We start from the raw sequence: 18,433 nt of genomic DNA on the forward strand, positions 1-18,433 counted from the left end.
GATTTGTATTGCATTAGCGCTTAGAGACCCCCATCATGGCCCCATGGTGCTGGGCATTGTACAAACACGCAGTAAAGAGACACTCCCCACCCCAAACAGTTTGCCATCCCAGTCAGTTATTGCGCGCTCGTGGAGCTGGGTGCTGTCAGTGCATTGTGGCTTCTCCCCGCCTCTCCGATGGGGTCTCTGGTAGATTTTAAAGAGGGAGGATTGGATGGATACCTGCAGAACTCAGGCCTCTTGGGGATGCAGGGCAGCTGCTTATCGCACCGTTACCTAGGTCTGGTGTGAGCTGCTCCATCCACTCCAGCAGTAAAATGGGGATAACAGCACCGTCTACCTCCCAGGGGTGTTTTGAGGATAAATACGTATGTCAGAGATTGTGAGGGGATCAGTGGGGGTATAAAAGTACCGACGCTCGCAAGGTTTGGTAAGTGGGTGGGCAGCACCTTGAGGAGTGGCTGAGTAGTATAAACACGCCTCCGTCGCCATCCGTCTAGAACTGTGTGTCACGGCCTGGTAATTGTCTTCTGCCAGGGGCGTCCTTTCCTCCTGTCAGTGAAATGTCTTCCAGACGGGCTGAGAGTTCTTTGCCATGCCGGGGGCTTGGGCGGGCCCTCTGGTTTGCGCAGCCCAGATCAATGAACCACTTTGCTGTCTGGCACGGTTCTTTCTGCTGTGATTCTGCCGCGGCTATGGTGGAAGAGGAGGTGTGTTTGCCTCCCGCACCGCATGAGTGCATTGTGTCTTCGAGCCCCTCCGGCCTTTAGAGCAGCAGTTCGAAACGCTTCTCTGTACCTGTTCTGCCGACTCGCTCCTCTTAGCAAATGAAAACTGTTGAAGTTTTCTTACAAAGCAGAGCTCCTTTCCCATCTCCCTGTGCTGAGATGGCACCATCTAACTCTCCCTCGGCCTCTCCAGCGCAGTCCTGTCCTGCATCACTGGACTTGCCTCTGACTCCTGAGTCTATCGACTCCCCTTACACGTACAGGGCTTCCCAGGAGGGAGGTAGATGCAGCTGTGTCTTAATGTCACGGTGGAGCTCGCCCGGGGAGGCAGTAAATTCCGTGGCTGCGGAGAGCATGGGATTGCACAACAGAATTCCAAGCAGAGCCTTCGATCATAATATTTGGTATAACATGCCTGTTTCCCCTGCGTGAGGCTCTCGCCTCCAAACAAGAGGCCTCAGAGATAAGGAAGGGTTTAATGTGATGTTTGGGGGATTTGTTTGATCTGCCTTCCAGGTGGAAGTCAGAGATCTCCCAGCCAGAAATCCTTCTCTCAACAAAGCCAGGGCCGGGAAGGTCAACACTTTGTGGGAGGTATTTCTGAGCATGTCCTAGGGGCTGTGTTTCACTTAGTGAGGTGACTGTGCACCAGGGCCTGCCTCCCTGCTTCGTGAAATGCTGTGCAGGCATTTGGGGTACCAGAGGCCAGAGCTGTCCCTTGGGACAGCGAATCGGGGTGACTACCTCGGGCCTTGCGGGCTGAGAGGTGAGGCGGGAAGACGAGCGGGGTGAGGAGGTGAACCACTGGCAAACAGAGTGGGCGAGGAGGAGCCCCCCTACCAGAACTTCCCCTTCTCCCCAGCGCCTCCTGCCTGCCAGCGCACCCCACCAATCAGCGCCTCCCCCTCCCTCCCAGCGGCTACCGCGCCGCATGCTCGGGGAGGGGGTGGAACTGGGTGGGGAAGAAGCGGGGTGGGGGTGGGGCCTGGGGGGAAGGGGTGGAGCGAGGGCGGGGCCAGGGGTGAGCACCCCCCAGCAGATTAGAAACCCAGCGCCTATGTCCCGGGCCCCGCACTCCCCTAGTAAAACTCAACTCTCTACTATGAAGATAGCGCTGGGGGAGCTTGAACCGTACCCGGTCTCTTCCCATGCAAGGAGAGGTGCAAACTGGTTCAACTGCAAAGCTGGTCTTCCCATAGCACTCTCCACCTGCCCGTGGTTCTGGGTAACTGTAGGGCACAGGTGTCTTCAGCTGTGTTTCTCTCCATCCTGTCCATAGCAGGACAAGACACTTTCCAGGGTAGCTCCTACCCATCCATCCGCATTGGCCATTCCTACCCTCACTTGTCCCTCTGGCTGAGGAGGGGTTAGAACCTCCCCAGGTTTGGGCAGCCCAGGACAGGGTGTGTCGCTGTTAATCAAATCCATGTTCCTCCTGGATCATTACCAAGGGGCCTGTAACAGGCCGGGCCACAGTAGTTCATACAGGCAGACGCTCGGCTCTTGCCTTATCTAGTTCTCTAAGGCTGTATCTATGCTAGAGGAATCGCACGAAAAATTACGGCCAGTGGGAGCTGTCGAGAAGGCAGGGCAGGGCTGGACGACCCCAGGGCCTCATCTACTGTATGGCTCCCACCGGAGCACATGAATCACTGGCAGAACCTAGTGTGGGCAGGCTCGTCTAATGCCGCGATGGCGCTCTGAGCTGGGGAGCAGAGCACAGGGCGTAGTGAAGCATTAGCAATGAGCACTGCAGAAGGGGCTGCTTGGACAGACACTCCTAAAGGAGCAGCACTTTCCCTCTCACATTTTATTTCCTTCCTTGCATCCTTTATTTTCTTGCCCCTCTACCGCTGTCAGGAGTGCGCCGTTGGCTCCAGTGCTGGAGACGAGCCCTTGCTAACTTTGCGCACCTCCCTTCTCAGTGGCTCTTTCCTGCCTAAATGTCCCCAGCCTGTGGGAGAGGGGGGTCCCTGTTTTGGCCTGCAGGTGGATTTAGCTTAAGGAATGCTTCTCTGTTCTCATAGGCTCCATCCAGTAGGCTGCAAAGGCCCTAGGGGGGCGTGTCGACAGTCACCATCACCTAGGAGGACAGGCGAGCAGAGGTGGGCCAGCAGGGAACATACAAGCTGCCCATGCCGACTGTGTATGAAGCTGGGAAGCAGGTGAGCTGGAGATCTGACCTGTTGGGGGACCGGAGATGAAATAACCATCGTAAAGGAAAATCCTTGGACTGGCTGGCCAGGGGAGAGCCTTAAAGAAATCCCAGTGAGCCATTGAGCAGGTAGCAGGGCAAATGCAGGAACTACCGCCCAAGGCGTGGCGTTCTGTGCAGCCAGATTCCTGTCTGTGCTTTGCATTCTGGAGGCAGAAAGAGCCCACGCCCTCGCCCCACCCCTCTGGAGTAAGAGGCGTTTTCCTCTCTAGCCCAGGTGCCTGGTTGTTACCTAAAGGTTCGTCATTCTGTCCAGAGGGTGTCTGAGCTCCGCGGTGCTGCTGGCGACCAGCGCGAAGCAGAGGGGGGATCTGGGTTCCAAGAAGTGGGGGGGAGTTGAGCTGGGAGGGGTTCATAAGGCCCTGCGGCTCGTTTATCCTCTCCGTGCTCTTCCCTTCCAGTACACGGGACCTGAGTCCACAGAGAGACCCCTTTCGATGTCCCGGCATGAGACCTCTCCGACGACGGTGCAACCGGCTGGCAACCACCGCCCCAATGCCTGCTGCTTCTGCTGGTGCTGCTGCTGCAGCTGCTCGTGGTACGTCTGTGCCCTGCTCAGTACCAGAGGCGCTAAAGAACCCCCCTCCCCATCCCTCTCACCCGCTGCTGCCTGTGTCTCGGGGACCAGGCCCTGAGGGGAGAGTGGCACCCGTGCCACTATTCTGGCACCATTGTTGGATCCCCGTGTGGGTCGTGTTCCAAAATCTCCCCCATCAGCTCCCTGTTGCTCAAACGCCAGGTGTATTGTTCATGGGGGGCCCCTTCGTCTGTGATTTTGTCCTTTGCTTAGATTGTAAGATCTCTGAGACAGGGCCCATCTTGTGGTCTGCGTCTGTGCAGTGCGCTCCTGGCCCATGACAATACAGCCAAGCTAGCATAGCAGAGCTAACGTCCTCTGCACAGCTCTGCCAATGCCCCACGGCGCTGAGCCCAGAGCACCCCTTTGGGGGAGATGTCTGCAGGCTCTTCCGGCCGGGTGTGATGTTGGTCAGGGCCTCCGAAAATGCAGAGCTGCCTTTTCTTAATCTGCCACTAGAAACTTGTGGGGCATGTGTGGGAACGGCCTCCCCCACCCGCCGGGCTGAAGCATCCAGGACATTTGTGTATTTGCGCTTGGTTTATAGTTGAAGGCTAATTGGTGCAGTGTTTAAAAACTGACTGTAAACACCATTTTGAGCAGATGGCCCCAGTGTTTGTGCTGCGGGTTGATCTGAGCCCCATGGAGCACACTGTGCGTGCGTGTGTTTTCACTCTCCTCCACGCAAGGCATTTGTCGATTTTTGTCCTGAGATTCTGAACGTAGTAAATGGAGGAAAGGGGCGAGTTTTCTGAAATGAACGGAGTGTAAAGCGACTTGCGGTCCGGGGAATCCTTGAGGCCTGGCCTATTAATCGCTCTTTGGAAACTTGTTAAATCCACAACGGACTGTGCTGCCCCTACCAGACTGCTCAGCACGGAGAAGTGTGAGTCACACTTTGGGGCCAAAACCCGGTGCCCGTTTCAGGGGGGCACAGAAATCCCATGCAGGTGATAAGACTCTCGGTCCCCCAGATCTAGGGCCGATAATCTATTTCAAATGGACCTAAAATAGTCCCCAATCGTCTCCTGATTCAGAGGGAGGGAGCCCCTGCCTGGCTCGTACCAGCACAGATTCATGAGGTGGTGTATTTGCTTCTCTGGTGCCAGTCACACTAAAGACCCAGGCCTGGATTTCTGAGCCCAGCAGGTGGGCAGTCTTGTTGTCTGGTTATTCCCATGTCTGCACACAACCTGCTCAGGATTAGGATGCCCAACGCAGGTGATTTGATTTTATTTAGCCAGGTCAGGGGGGAAATAATGATTCTTCCTGGTTAGAATCTCTGTCATTTTCGTGCAGGGAGCTGCTTAAAACCATGTAAACACATCTGTAAGAGCAGCTGGCAGCAGCTCCTGCACAGTTCAGTGGTACAGTGTCCCTGCCCAAGCAAGAGACCCCTAGTTTTCAGTGTCAAACAGCATTTGCCCGCTGAACGGCAGGCCCAGAATCGGTCCCTCTCCCGAGGAGGCTGGTGGGGTGCAGGAAACCATTCCGGTGGGCTGGACACATTTGTTCTGTGCACTGTATGACCGGGGAGAGGGAGATTAATGGGCGAGGGGGCATCTGTGACATTTGGAAGCCCAGCCTCTCTCACGAAGGAGGATCCCACAAATACTCACCGCACAATGGTTGCCTGGGAACTTGTGTGTGCAAATGGGCACTTGGCTGTACGGTTACCCCCTGTGCCTCCTTCGAAAGCTCGCCCCTCACCATGTCTCCTGTCCATGTCCGCCGGGATTCCTAGATCCCATTGCGCTGTTTGAGGTTCTGTCTCAGGTGATTTGGCCGATGTTCTCTCTTCCGACGGCTTCTGACCTTGGATGGCTACCCAGACGCTGCACTGTTACTCCCCAGCCATCAGAGCAAAATCGCCGCTACTGCGAGATCAGCGGAGCTGGCGGCTAATTCCAGGGATGAGTCTGGCCTGCTGTGGCCTAGGGATGTCTTGGCTATGCAAGATGCTGAGTAAGGGGAGGGGGGGATAGCTCAGTGGTTTGAGCATTGGCCTGCTAAACCCAGGGTTGTGAGTTCAATCCTTGAGGGGGCCATTTAGGGATGTGGGGCAAAATCAGTACTTGGTCCTGCTAGTGAAGGCAGGGGGCTGGACTCCATGACCTTTCAAGGTCCCTTCCAGGAGATAGGATATCTCCATTAATTAAAAAAAACAAAAAAAACCTACGATGGGTTGTATCAGCTCCTCCCCATACAGGCAGAAATGAGGTGCTATTTCACGTACTGTCTCCCTTCTGGGCCTCGCTGTCCCTGTACTGTGCCCGGTCCCCCTCTGCCCAGCTAGGGGTGGAGAGTGAACTACAGTACTCCAACAAAGCCACCTTCCGCACAAGGGAGAGTCCCCAGATCCATCGCAGCGGCTGTCTCCCGTCTGTGCGGCTTCCTGCAGGCAGAAACCAGACCTGTTGATCCAGGCAGACTGACAGTGGGTGGACCCTCAAAGACCCCTTTGCGGAGTAGCTGTCCCCACACCTCACCCCCAGCGTTGCAGAGGAATCTGATGCTGGGTGAGGAGGCAGAGGCAATGTGACTACTGCAGTCCAGTTGTTACCTTCTGCTTGAAATCCCTGCTCAATCCCTGCCCCCAGTGTACATGTGTGTACACACACACACCTGGGTAACCATGCTGAGACAGCCCAAACTCGCTACACAGACCCTTGCTTTATCCCCTGGCACTTTTGGCCTTGTTGATTCATACAGCGAATAGTTTTTTCTGGCAATAAACTTCCCAGTTGAAAACAACAACAGCACAGCGTATGCTTCCTCCAGCCACAGAAACTTTCTGCTGTGGCCTCTTCAGACTTTGCAAGCTAAGCAGGACGGCTGTGACCATGCTCACATGGGGGACTTCTAAGGAACATGTAGTCAGTGCAGGAGATGGTATCGGTGACTCAGTAGGTGGCACTCTCCCCTCTGAGTCAGTACCAAAGCAGTGCCCCTGCGTAGTGTAGAGATGCGGGGTGCTATCCTCCGGATGAGACCCTGTGGCACCGTCTCTAAAAGGAAGGGGGTTAATGGTCAGAGTCCACTTGGGCTGATCACATTTTGCTGCTTTGAATTTCCCCTGCACGTTTTCCTTCGCCACCTGTCCTAAACAGCTGCAGGGTACCTACGCAACAGCTAAGCTCCACCCCAGAAGTGGTTACATTTCAAAAGTAGGAAGCGTGGCCCTGAACTACCTCGCCGAGGGGTTGTGAGAATTAATGAAGGTCTGTAAAGCCCTCGGCAACTCCTCCGATGGGACGAGCGCTTTGAAGCACCAACCATTTGTGATGGATCGAAAAAACAACCCAGGACAAAATAACTTAAAAGCAGAGTGGGGAGCGATCCTTTGCCATGCTAAGCTGTGAATGTCCCGGGGGGGCGGGAGCACCGGGCTGCAGACAGGACGGGCCTGAGCAGTATGTAGGAGAGCAGGCGGCTATAAACCAGCTAACAGCCACCCCCATAGCAGAGCTGCCAGAGCCCAGCCTGGCTCTCACGCCGCCTCGGTGCCCTTCTAGAAAGGGGCCCTGGAGGAAGTGAGAGGTTGCCCTTGTTGTTTTCTGAGCCCCACCCTGCTGTGCAGCCTTTGCCTTGCAAAGGAAGAAGTTTCTGTCTTAATCTGGTAAGAGCAGAGAAGGGACAATGTCGCAAACAGGAAGTGCTGCTCCTGTTGCGGTTTTCCACGCATGTGAAATTCAAGAGGCCCAAGGGAAGTTGCCTGCCTGCGTGCTGCTTTCCGATTGCACAGCACCCTTCCTGGCGAGAGAGGGGAGACAAGGGTTTCACTTGAGGGCTTTCAAAAAAAACCCAAACTAACCCCCTGGAGCAAAACCTCCCAGGGGAACGAGGCCGTGCTCCTGGCCATGTCAGCGGCATGGTTTCCACGGGCAGTTGCTTCCATAGAGCAGGTCCCTTGCAGCTCTCAGGGGCAAAGCCTGGCCTGCAAATTCCCAGCCGGTGGAACTTGGTATCGGTAGGACCTACACTCTCCTAGCTCTTGCGTAGTGCTTTGCATCAGTACATCTCATGGCTGTAGCTTTAAGCTTCTCTTCATCTGGCTGTTGCCAGGGTGGGGCTTACAAGGTATCCAGATTTGAGTCGTGTTCATTTTATTGTGGGGAAGCTGATGGTCCTATGGAGAAGTAAAAGGGTGCAGCGGTTCAAGTGCAGAACTAGGAGTCAGGAGTTCAGGTTTCTGTCCTAGCTCAGCTTCCTATGTCATCTAGGGCAAGCCAGAGAACATTTGTGCCTCAGTTTCTCCATCTGTAAAATGGAGATGATCCGCCTGAACTAACTCCCAGGGAGTTTTAAGAGTTAATTCATCAATGTGAGCTGCTATCCTTAGAGCTCTGGAAGTGCAAAGCATTACCATGAAACCTGCACGAAGAAGCTCCTTTTTATTAGCCAGCCTCCTGTTTGAGGCCATTCCGAAGGATCCCCGTGCAGACGGACTCAATTCTGCTCCAGTTTCATTCGCCCAGCTCAGCTAAGGAGGTGATTTTTGTCCGTCCTGTTGTCGTTTCCTGATGGAAGTTGTTGTCTTTCCTACAAGCTCGAAGGGCTAGGAGAACCTGAGCTGCTGCTGATGCCACTCCAGACTTCCGCCAGCTGGGGGTGCTCGCGGTGTGAGTGCTTATCCCACCCCCATTGATGGAGGGCAGCCAGGACTTCTCAGCACCAGATCTAGGGAGTAGGCCTTCGAAAGGCATGGCAGTACCTACAGCCCCCATGGGGGTACTGTACCCCCTTTCTCACTCAGACCAATTTGGCTCGCTCCAGTGAAAATCTGGGGTTCTGAGAAAGCATAAAATCCAAGCTTGGCTTTCCCTGCTGCAGCTATCAGACGTTGATGCAGGCGTTTGCTTCTCTCTCTGACTCTGTCTAGGGTGATATACCCTCTCCCATTACCGTGGGATCTGAGTATCTCAGTGCATTTATTAAATAGAAGGCTGCAGTCAGAGGTTACCCCGCTCTCGGTGCGCTTGGGGCTTCCGGGAACTAGCTTAATCTGAAATCTCATCACTGTTCCCTTTGCCTGAGCCACTGACTTCAGAGCTCACTTCACAGATCTCATGGATTCATTTTTTCGTGATTATTGTAAGTGGTTCCTGCTGGGTTTGTGTTGCCTCTGTTGTTTTTGGCCTGGGGCAGCAGTGCCCTCTACTGGCTGGTTCCAGTAATTGCCACTTTGAATTTTCCATCTGTTGGCGAGGGAACTTCAGGTCAAGAAGTAGCCCAAAAGTTTGTGTCTCACCAACAGGAGTTCGGTGCAGTCAAAGCTATTCCCTCACCCACTTTGTCTCTCTAATATCCTGGGACCAACATGGCTACAACAATACTGCATGTCTCTGTCTTAGCATTTATACTGCTCTCGCCTGTGAGAGCACTAATTCAGCGCTATCCTGCATCTCCGAGGCTTGGATTTTAGAGTTGGGGAGACAGTGGGGTCTGATAGCTCGGGGGCTGTGTGAACGAGGGCAGGTCTCTGGGCCTCTGTCTCATCTGGTCAAGCTGTAAGTTCTCTGGAGCAGGGACCATCTCTCACTGTGTGTGTCTGTAGCACCTAGCGGAATGGGGCCCTAGTAACAATAGGAACCAGGCATCTCAAAGGGTCTTCTCGGTTAAAAACACACCTGGAAGCCCAAGGCTGTTGGCGCATGACTTTGAAGCAGGGAGGGAAGAGCCCAGTAAAAGCGCTGAAGTTTTTTAGCCTTTTACAAAACCAAACCAACCAGAAGTGTTTCGGTTTGTGGAGCTGCCGTGCTCATGGCTGGCAGAGAGCAAAGTGATCGTGGGCAGCTGGCAGGAGAGAGGGGCAGGGGCTGACTTTGCCCCGTAGCAGCTGTCTCACACAGCAGTGGGGAACGGCGTTCGGAATTAACCTGGCCCAGTAGATGACGTAGCAGCAGTTGATGTTTCTGTATTGGGGGTGGGGAGCAGAGACCGATATGGCTCTGCAACTCCCCCAAAACAGAGACCTCTTGCAGCCCTTGTGACTGTCTGACTGCCCGCCGTCACCTGGGCCTGGCTGGAAGTGGTGGGAGCAGGGGACGTGCACGCGCCTTTCTCCACGGGACACCATCGTGAAATCCCGTCGAGGGTAGAGGCGGAGGTGGGGGCAGTTTAGGGCTCTGAGGCACTGGGGGAGCTGGGGGAGGAAGCAGACAGGGACAGGTCAGGTAGCTGCTGCCTCTGGAGGGCTCCGCATGTGTGACAAAACAAGGCGATTCAGCAGCCCGAACTAATTGAGACTGAGTCACATTGTTGGTATGAAGTGGCCTTTTCCCCCTGGGCTTTGTCGACAAGCAAACGCTAAGTGTGGTTGGTCGGTAAACTGTTTACAGGCCACTCAAGGTGGCTCCTGAGGATCTGAGTATTCTTCAAAGCCAGGTAGTGACTGGACAAGGATGTGAACTGACAAAGGGCTGCAGCATCTATGCAAAAGATCCAGAGAGAGCGAGAGACCCGATCAGTTGCACCGGGCTCCAGCAGAGAGTGAGCGTTCGGGATCGTTTCCAAAGGCCAGCCTGACCCTAGGAGACGCCCGAGGCACAGGGTGGATCTGTCCGGGTGCACTGCTCGCTTCAAGCTGGGTCTGTAGTGCCGTTGTGGAAAGGTGCAGCGCTGTTCCCTCTGAGCGCCGTTGACTACCTTTCCGTCTCCTTGTTAGGAACGAAGATCGGGAGCGAGCGTGGCGGGCGTCTCGAGACACCAAACTGGAGACCATTCCAAACTGTGAAGCTTGGTGAGTGACTCTGACCCTTTATGTGAATGGCTAGTGGGCTGCCGGGCGGCTGCCTGCCGCTATAGGTCGGGCTGCCAGATAGGCCCTTCTGCTGTCTAGCCAGTCTGCGGGGCGGCCGGCAGAGTGTGTTGGATCCTGACTCTGCCCCATCCCCTGATGCATCACACACGTTGCCTTCGCACTGGCACGCACACACATCATGCTGATCTGCACCACTGCATCGCGGCTAGACCTGGGAACAGGGAGTCAGGACTCCGGGGTTCTGTTCCCTGCCCTGCCAGTGGCTTGCAACTTTCTCCTGGGTCACACACAGCGTCGCCTTTCTGTGCCTCGGTTTCCCCCAAAGGGGGACATTGTAATATGTCCTTAACTTGTGAAGGTGCTCATGAGACCGAATCCATTCCCGTTTGAAGGTGCCGAGGAGTGTTTAAATGCCGAGCTGGGGGATGTGGCGCAGGCAGCAGGTGGAAAGTATTATTTCCTCCCCAGCCGTTGGTGTGCGCCCCTCGCCCCATGTTTGCTGCGTGTCGTGGGCCGTCTCGCTTGCGCTGGCTGGGCTATTTGCCCCCCCATTGTTCTGTTTTGTTTTAAGCTTTCCTGTTGCCGCTGTGCAGTCAGTCCGGTCTGAAGAGGCTGCCCGCTGCAATGGACTGACCCGTCCCATGGCAAGGCGCACCCCCATTCCCTGGCAGCGTGCAGCTCAGGTGTCAGGGCTTGAGAGGGGCGGCTCAGAGGGGCAGTTTATGAACAAAAATTGAAAAAGTGGGGGAAGGAATAATGATTGGCGAGGCCAGCGTGGTTCTGCTCCCTGGCCCTTCCTCCCAGCTCCAGACACCAGCACCACTCGCTGCTTGGGCTTTGCCCAGCCCCTCCTGATGAAGTAAGAATCCTTTTCTAGCACTTACTGCCCAAGGATCTTGGTGCTTTACACACACCTGTGCTGCTGCTGGTGATCATCCCCCGTTAACAGGAGAAACTGAGGCACAGAGAGAGGCTAAGTGGCCTGTCAGGGATTGTTGCCTATGGCCAAGTGGATGGCAGAGGCAGGAATCAGACCCCATTCCTCCTGGTTCCCAGGCCTGCACTTCAAGCACTAGCTAATACTTTCCCTGCTACAGGAGACCAAGTCGACAGGCGTCTTGTTATCATGGGAGGAGAGGTTATAAGGGCGAAGGTACCAGTTTACCTAGGCTCTGGCTGTGCCCTTCCCCTCTAGATTGGCACACTCACAGCACTGGTACCCTCCTGCTGTTCCAGGCCTGTTTTTCCCACACTGAAACTGACAGCTAAACGTAGCCAGCAGTGATCTAAATATACCTCGGGCCGTAAGGTCGCGGAATACCAAGGCTGAAGGGGGGTGGCAGGCCCGGCTGCTGTGGGAGCCTTTGCCATATAAGGATTTTATAATTAGTCGAGGGACTGCTCCGTTCTGTTGGCAAAATGAGGCTCCGTTTGCCTCGGGAACCCCAGCGGGTGGGTGAGGCATGGACCTGCTGTCGGCTGGCGCCGGCTTCTCTCTATCTCCCCCTGCCCAAGGCCAGGAATCAGACCTGTCTAGAGGGGCAGGCATCCCTTTGCAGCATGCTTGGCTGTGGAGTTTACATGAAAACCCCAGAGCTTCCTCCAGGCAGCATGAGAGAGCCGGGCATTATTCAGTCTAAATCCTGCCATCTCACTACATTGCCTTGCTGCTGCTGGAAGAACAGCCCGAGCTCCTGGAGATAGTCCAGTGACTTGAACTAATAACTGAAATCTGAGAGCTAAAATTAGGAATTTGCTAAACGTGCATCTGGTAGTCGCTCAGTGTGCTCCAGTCCTGGGTTTGTACAGCACCGAGCACAGTGGGGTCCTGGCCCGTGACGGGGGAACCCGAGGGGCTGATGGAATGGAAACAGTAATAATAAACTATAACATACATTCCTGCCAAGTGGCTTTCTCGCGCTGCCCTTTAGAAGGTGGGGAGGAACACGTGGTGATATTGTAGAACCGCTTCTTTTCTCAAGCTCTGAGGTTTTGATTGTTTCCATGTCTCCAAAACAAATTCCTAAGCCCACCCCTGTAAAGGCTGTCCGGGGAGATAGGGAGTAGAACAGAAGGGGCGCTGTGGTTACAGCTCAAATGCGCTGGGCTGGCAGTCACACACACACAGGGGATTCACTCCAAAGACGTCCATCTTGCAGTCCGAAAAGGAAACCGACAAGAAATGCAGCTTTCCGTTTTGGTGCTAAACTGACGTTCTGCAGACGCTGCTCTGGTTTTTATTTTTTTTCTCCAGAGCTTACAAACAGAGCAGCGCTCAGGGCCAGGATTGGAGATGTGCTCTCTTCAAAATCCTTTTGTGGCAACGATAAAATAAGGGGAGAGGGGGGGTTGTGGTTGTTCTGCGTTCCCTTTTTGACTGCTTGCTGGAATGCTGTGAAGTTGCTGCCCGGCAGCGAAATGGTGCGTCTCAAACTGTGAAATTCAGTTGAGATCAAGAGCAGCCTCTCGACCGGTCAAATGGCCGATTAACCAAACAGAAAAACCCCGGTGTGACCATTTCAAAGGTGCAGCTAGTATTAATAGCACTATCAGGAAAGTGTTAGACTCATCAAGGTCCAGCTCCTACAAAGTATTTAGGAAAATCATTGAAATCAGTGGAAGTTGGGAGCCTAAATACGTCTGAGGACCTGGCCGGAGTGCCTTACTCTATAAGACCCTTTCTTTTGCACAGTGCTTCTCGTGTCAGTCAACCGCAGAATGCTAGGCAGATTGAAGAGCTGATCAAACTGGAGAATTAAATGCAACAATTGCAGTATGGTTCCTAGATTCTATAGTCCAGATGCATTGGGAAGAGAGAGAGGTGGAGGGAGAGCTGTGGGCAGGTTTTCTAACAGGTGCCGAGGAGCAGCTGGTAGATGGGTCACAGGGTGAGAGTTTCTAAACTCTGTCGAGCCTCTCTCGGCCCGCCATGGCTACGTACCAGAGGGGGTTGGCTCGGAGCAGGCACGTGGCTCAGGCTCACAATAATCCTGTTTTGTTCCCTCCTGTCCCTTTCTTTCTTTCTCGTGACTCCCCTTTTGTTTTGGTGACGCCGGGGCCCGACCAGCCTCAAGCCAACTCCCGACGAAGTGCAGGGCTGGGCCCAGTCGTTCGACAAGCTGATGAAGAACCCAGCGGGCAGGAACGTGTTCCGGGAATTCTTACGGACTGAGTACAGCGAGGAAAACATGCTCTTTTGGTTAGCATGTGAGGAACTCAAAAACGAGTGCAACAAGCACACCATCGACGAGAAGGCCAGGATGATCTACGAGGACTACATCTCCATCCTCTCGCCCAAAGAGGTACTGGGCCCCCTCCCCGCATGCTGGCAGGCCAGGCAGGTGATTCCCGAGCCCCTGGGCTCTTGGGAACTCCATGCTGCTTGGTAGCCATGCTCCGACTGGGGCGGGCTTCCCTGTCGAGGCAGTGAGGGAAAGCGAGTCCACACGCTCACGTCATTCAGCCTTGGCTGGCCCCACTGCGGGGCAAAGGTGCTGACAGGCCAAAAAAAAAAGGGCTGGTTCTCCATTCACAGCTCAGAACAGAACAACCTCGGCCATTGCTGGAGCAGTGCCCCTGCTGAAATCCGTTCAGGACCCGTTGGCCTCCGGCGGGAGCCGGAACGGGGACTCACCTGATGGGGAGTGAATGCACCCAAAAAGGATGGAAGTTGTTTGACATCCTTCCTCCCTGACAAGGCTCATGATGGCATTACAAAGAGAAGGCTAAGGGGTGATCACTGTCAGGCTAGAAGCACCTACATGGGGAACAAATACTTGAGAGTGGGCTCGCCACTCTGGCAGACAACGGTATAGCAAGAGCCAATGGCTAGAGGTTGCAGCCAGACAGATTCAGACTGGAAATAAGGTGTCGATTTTTAAAAGGGGGGGGGGGGGATTAATCCTTGTGGATTTCCCATCACTGGCCATTTTTAAATCAAGATTGGATCTTTTTCCGAAAGCTCTGTGCTAGTTCACACAGGAATTGTTCCAGGGAAGTTCTATGGCTGGTGTTATACAGGCGGTCAGACTAGGGGTGTGTCTACACTGCAGTTGGACACCTGTGGCTGGCCCATGCTAGCTGACTCAGGCTTGTGGGACTCATAGAGGTGTAGATGTTTGGGCTCAGGTGGGAACTGGGAAGCGGTGGTCAGCACATCCCTCCTCCCGCACTGTTTCCTGCAGCCCCCATTGGCCTGGAGCGGCAAACCGCGGCCACTGGGAGCTGCGATCGGCCGAACCTGCAGACGCGGCAGGTAAACAAACCGGCTCGGCCCGCCAGGGGCTTTCCCTGAACAAGCAGTGGCCGAAGTTTGAGAACCACTGCTCTAGATGACTGGAGAGGTGCTTCTGGCCTTGAAATCCATGAATCTGTTAAAATGGTCTGGGGATTGGACTGGGAGCCAGGAATCTCCACTTTCTCAGCCTGCCTTTGACACTGATTTCCTCTGGGATTTTAAGTAGGTCACTTAAGCCATTATTTTTTTAAACTTGATGCTTAAAATAAAGACTAACTCCACGTCTGGGCATCTAATGCGGACGCCTGATAATTCAGAGGTGCTAAGCACCTTCAGCTCCAGATAGGTACAATACGATCCAATGGCTGGACATTGAAACAAAACACATTCAGAGTGGAAATAAGACTTAACTTTTTAACAGTGAGAGTAATTAACCACTGGAACAATTTACCAAGAGTTGTGGTGGATTCTCCATCACTGGCAACTGTTTAATCAGGATGGGCTGGGTTTCTAAAAGCTCTGCTCCAGGAATTGGTTTGGGGCAGTTCTCTGGCCTGTATGATACAGGAGGTCAAACCCGGACGATCACAATGGTCCCCTCTGGCCTTGGAATCTATGAATAGCTGCAGTGAGCTTTGACGTCAGGGGGAGGGAAAGTTGCAGGCTTGCCCCCCTGAAAACTGGGCCTCTTAATTAGCGGCCTAAATGTGGACTTAGCCCCCCATCCTGCTAGAGACTTGTGCTTAAGAGTCTGCAGGATCAGGCCCTCTGAGGCCTCCCACTGGGTGGCCAGATTGGAGGACATTGGTCTCCATCTTCCCCACCGGTAAACCGTGGCTGGCGATAAAATGGGGATGCCAAGAGCACCACCCTAAGGCAGAGGCGTGCTGAGCACTAACGGGTGCCTGTTTTCAAAGCGCTGGTCGAATGGGAAGTATCAATTTTAAATCAGGTATCAGTAGATCTCCTCACTCATTTAGGGTAAAACTATCATGTAGCAGAGTTACTCCACCTTCACCCACCCCGCCCTTAGTCCCAGCCCCAGTTGGCGATCATGCTGTTATCACTAGGTCCACACCTTGTGTTTCTGGCCATTAGACACCTCCTACCTCTAAAACACTCCCTGCTGGAGCTGGGCTTGGCCCAGATCATCGTCTTCACTCTTCAGCCCACCCCGTGTTTGCTCTTGGTGTTGGTTTTTAAAGGTCAGGGCACATGAGACATTTGTCACTCAAACCCCTGCAGCCATCTCATGTGCATAGTGGGTACCGTGGAATGTAGGTGTAATTCAAGCCTTTGTTCCTTGGGTCAGGGAGACAGATGCGGGGAGGGGGCTAGCTCAGTGGTTTGAGCATTGGCCTGTTAAACGCAGGGTTGTGAGTTCAATCCTTGAGGAGGCCACTTAGGGATCTGGGGCAAAAATCTGTCTGGGGATTGGTCTTACTTTGAGCAGGGGGTTGGACTAGATGACCTCCTGAGGTCCCTTCCAGCCCTGATCTTCTATGTATTATAAAGCCGGAGAGTAAAGGACAGATCTTGGGTATGCCTGACTTGGGGTACTCAGATACTGGGGCCGTTGCCCAATAAAGCAGAAGCCCTGTATCTAGGGAGCATGTGGAACTTGCCCAGAGACAATACTAAATACAATGCAGCTGTGTCAGGCATTAGCTTGTGACCTTCTTGAAGTGGAGAGAAACATGCTGAGTGAATGGATGGGAGATGGGGTGCATTACTGGCCTAAACCTCAAGAGGGCACCAGAAAGCCACAAAAGCCACCTACTCCCCTCAGGAGTTGCAGGAGGGATGTGAGGGCGGCCGGTGGGTTTTGTGGCATCTCTGCTCTGCTTTCCCCCCAGCTGGTTTTCTAGAGGCCTGTGGGCCGCTTGGATCGTCACACAGCTGCTCCCAGAGCCCCACGCGACAGCACAGAGCCACAGGGGCAGAAATGCACCTGTTACCGGCCCCGTCGCGCTCACTGCCCACATCGGGTGCTAGTCGCTTGCGGTACATCTCCACTGCATTTCAGAGCCCGCAGCTGGCCCGGGCTGGCTGAGGGGCTCGGAGCCGCTAACTCTGCCAGCCAAGGGGAAGGCTCCACCTCTGGGGAGAGCAGGGCTTTTCCCAGCAGGCAGAGGAGCCAGGCCTGGCGAATGCAGCCGCGGGCCCAGTTCTTTCCTGCTCCCTTTGCCCCATCCTCTTGGCCACCCCTGCTGCCCTTCACCCACCCGACTCTGTGATCACAGATTTGGGCTGAGGCCGAAGGGTCGGGTCCAGTTCAGCCCTGACCTCGGCAGGGGCCGATCCCGTCAGCGGGGGAATCCCAGGGCTCGAGTCGGACCATCATCCGGCCATCTTACCCTCCTTTTCGGCCAGCACAGCCTTGTCCCCGGAGCCCAGGAGGGCCGCGGCGCGGGTGCAGCCCAGGATGAGGCCCCATTGGCTCCAGTAGCACAGCCCATGGCCTCATCTGGGGAAAGTACCTTCTCCTTCTCAGCCAAGGCTGGCCTGTGCAGGCCGGGGGGAAGGGGGGCTGTTCTGAAAACCGCACGGCCTCATGTGCCCATTGCAAGCCTGGGCCCGCAAGGTGCAGGGGAGTCTGGCAGAAGGGGGGAATGAGGCTGGGCTTTGCCGCTCTGGGTGCAGGACCCCAGCCCTGCCCCTCCCCTCCCCTAACGGCCTTGTCTCCTCCTCTCCTCCTCCTCAGGTGAGCCTGGATTCCCGGGTGCGCGAAGTCATCAACAAGAAGATGCAGGAGCCCTCGACGCACACCTTCGACGACGCGCAGCTACAGATCTACACCCTCATGCACAGAGACTCCTATCCCCGCTTCCTGAACTCTGCCATATACAGAGCGCTGCAGCAGAGCGTCTCGCGGTCGTCCTCGGAGTCCTAAGCGCCTGCCACCCTCGGCCCGTGGCAACGCCACAAACAGTTCTTTTTGTACACCGGTGTCGGGGGGGTCCCCGAGCTCTGGCTCTGTCTGGGGCAGGTGGGGAGGCCTCTGGGACCAGGGGGCTGGAGCTCCCGCTCCCCTCACATGCCCCCTCACCATCCACCTCCACTTTTTAGCTTTAGCAATGAACATCAGCCAGGTTCCCCGGCCACTGGAAAACACTGTCACCCCTGAACCCCGCACCACATCCCCCCTGCTGCTCCCCCACCACCGCCGGTGCCACCTGTGGGCGCTGCTGAATCAGACCGGGCTGGCGCTGCCGTTCGATCGTCAAACTCAGGCCTCACTCTTACTACTGAATTCCCGTCGGGAGCAAGCGGGGGGAGTGGGGGATTGTTGGGGGGAAGGGGAGCTCCAAGTGGCTGAACTCTGCTCCCTCTCCCCTTTTGAAGAGGTCACTTTATCCCCTCCCGGCCGCGCCCGGGGTCACGGCCGGGTCCTGTCTCTCGGAGTCTCCCGGCCGTCTTTTTGCCGTTTTTATTTTAAATGCTTTTTGTTGGCTTGACGGGGCGGGGGGGGTGGATTTCACAAAGCTCGCGTGTCTGTGTAAACACGGCCAAGGGTCAGGTTTACATTGCTCTGCCTGTTAAATGGCCCGAGGGTTCGACCCGTGACTAGGGCCAGGCCCAGGACCCTGCCCTCTGTTTACAACCATTCGATATTAGCACCTGAATCAGCCGGCAGGAACCTGCGAGGTTTGAGCTGTAATGTCCTGAGAGGCAGCAGGAGCTCTGTGCCCGTCCCTGTCTCCCTCGCCCCTGTCCTCCCCCCAACCTAGTAGTATTTATGACTTGTTCCTGGGGCTGCCTCCAGGCCTGGCCTGCCAAGCCGCCTCCTGGGGTCGCTACCCAACACGCTGGTTTCCCAACCAGTGGGGGCGCCTGGTTTTCAGCCCCCAATGGAAACCCGTGCTCGCCAGCCCTCGGGGTCGCTTGGGAGCCTGGGGAAACGGCCCGGCGG

The 18,433-nt window shown here is 55.1% G+C and overlaps 1 protein-coding gene across 1 annotated transcript in view; it reads left to right on the forward strand.

Moving 5' to 3' along the window:
* RGS19 (regulator of G protein signaling 19) overlaps window positions 1–17,554 on the forward strand; it is a 30,902-nt gene extending 13,348 nt beyond the window's left edge. Inside the window, exons 2-6 of the mRNA XM_065566187.1 lie at window positions 2,756–2,893; window positions 3,345–3,481; window positions 10,188–10,262; window positions 13,351–13,585; window positions 17,225–17,554. Of these exons, the coding sequence (XP_065422259.1) occupies window positions 2,864–2,893; window positions 3,345–3,481; window positions 10,188–10,262; window positions 13,351–13,585; window positions 17,225–17,413 (666 nt within the window). The 5' untranslated portion in view covers window positions 2,756–2,863 and the 3' untranslated portion in view covers window positions 17,414–17,554. The remainder of the gene's footprint in view (window positions 1–2,755; window positions 2,894–3,344; window positions 3,482–10,187; window positions 10,263–13,350; window positions 13,586–17,224) is intronic.
* The last annotated feature ends 879 nt before the right edge of the window (window positions 17,555–18,433 follow it).

Source organism: Chrysemys picta, chromosome 13 (assembly GCF_011386835.1).
Source record: "Chrysemys picta bellii isolate R12L10 chromosome 13, ASM1138683v2, whole genome shotgun sequence".
In the NCBI taxonomy this organism is placed as follows: Eukaryota; Metazoa; Chordata; order Testudines; family Emydidae; genus Chrysemys; species Chrysemys picta.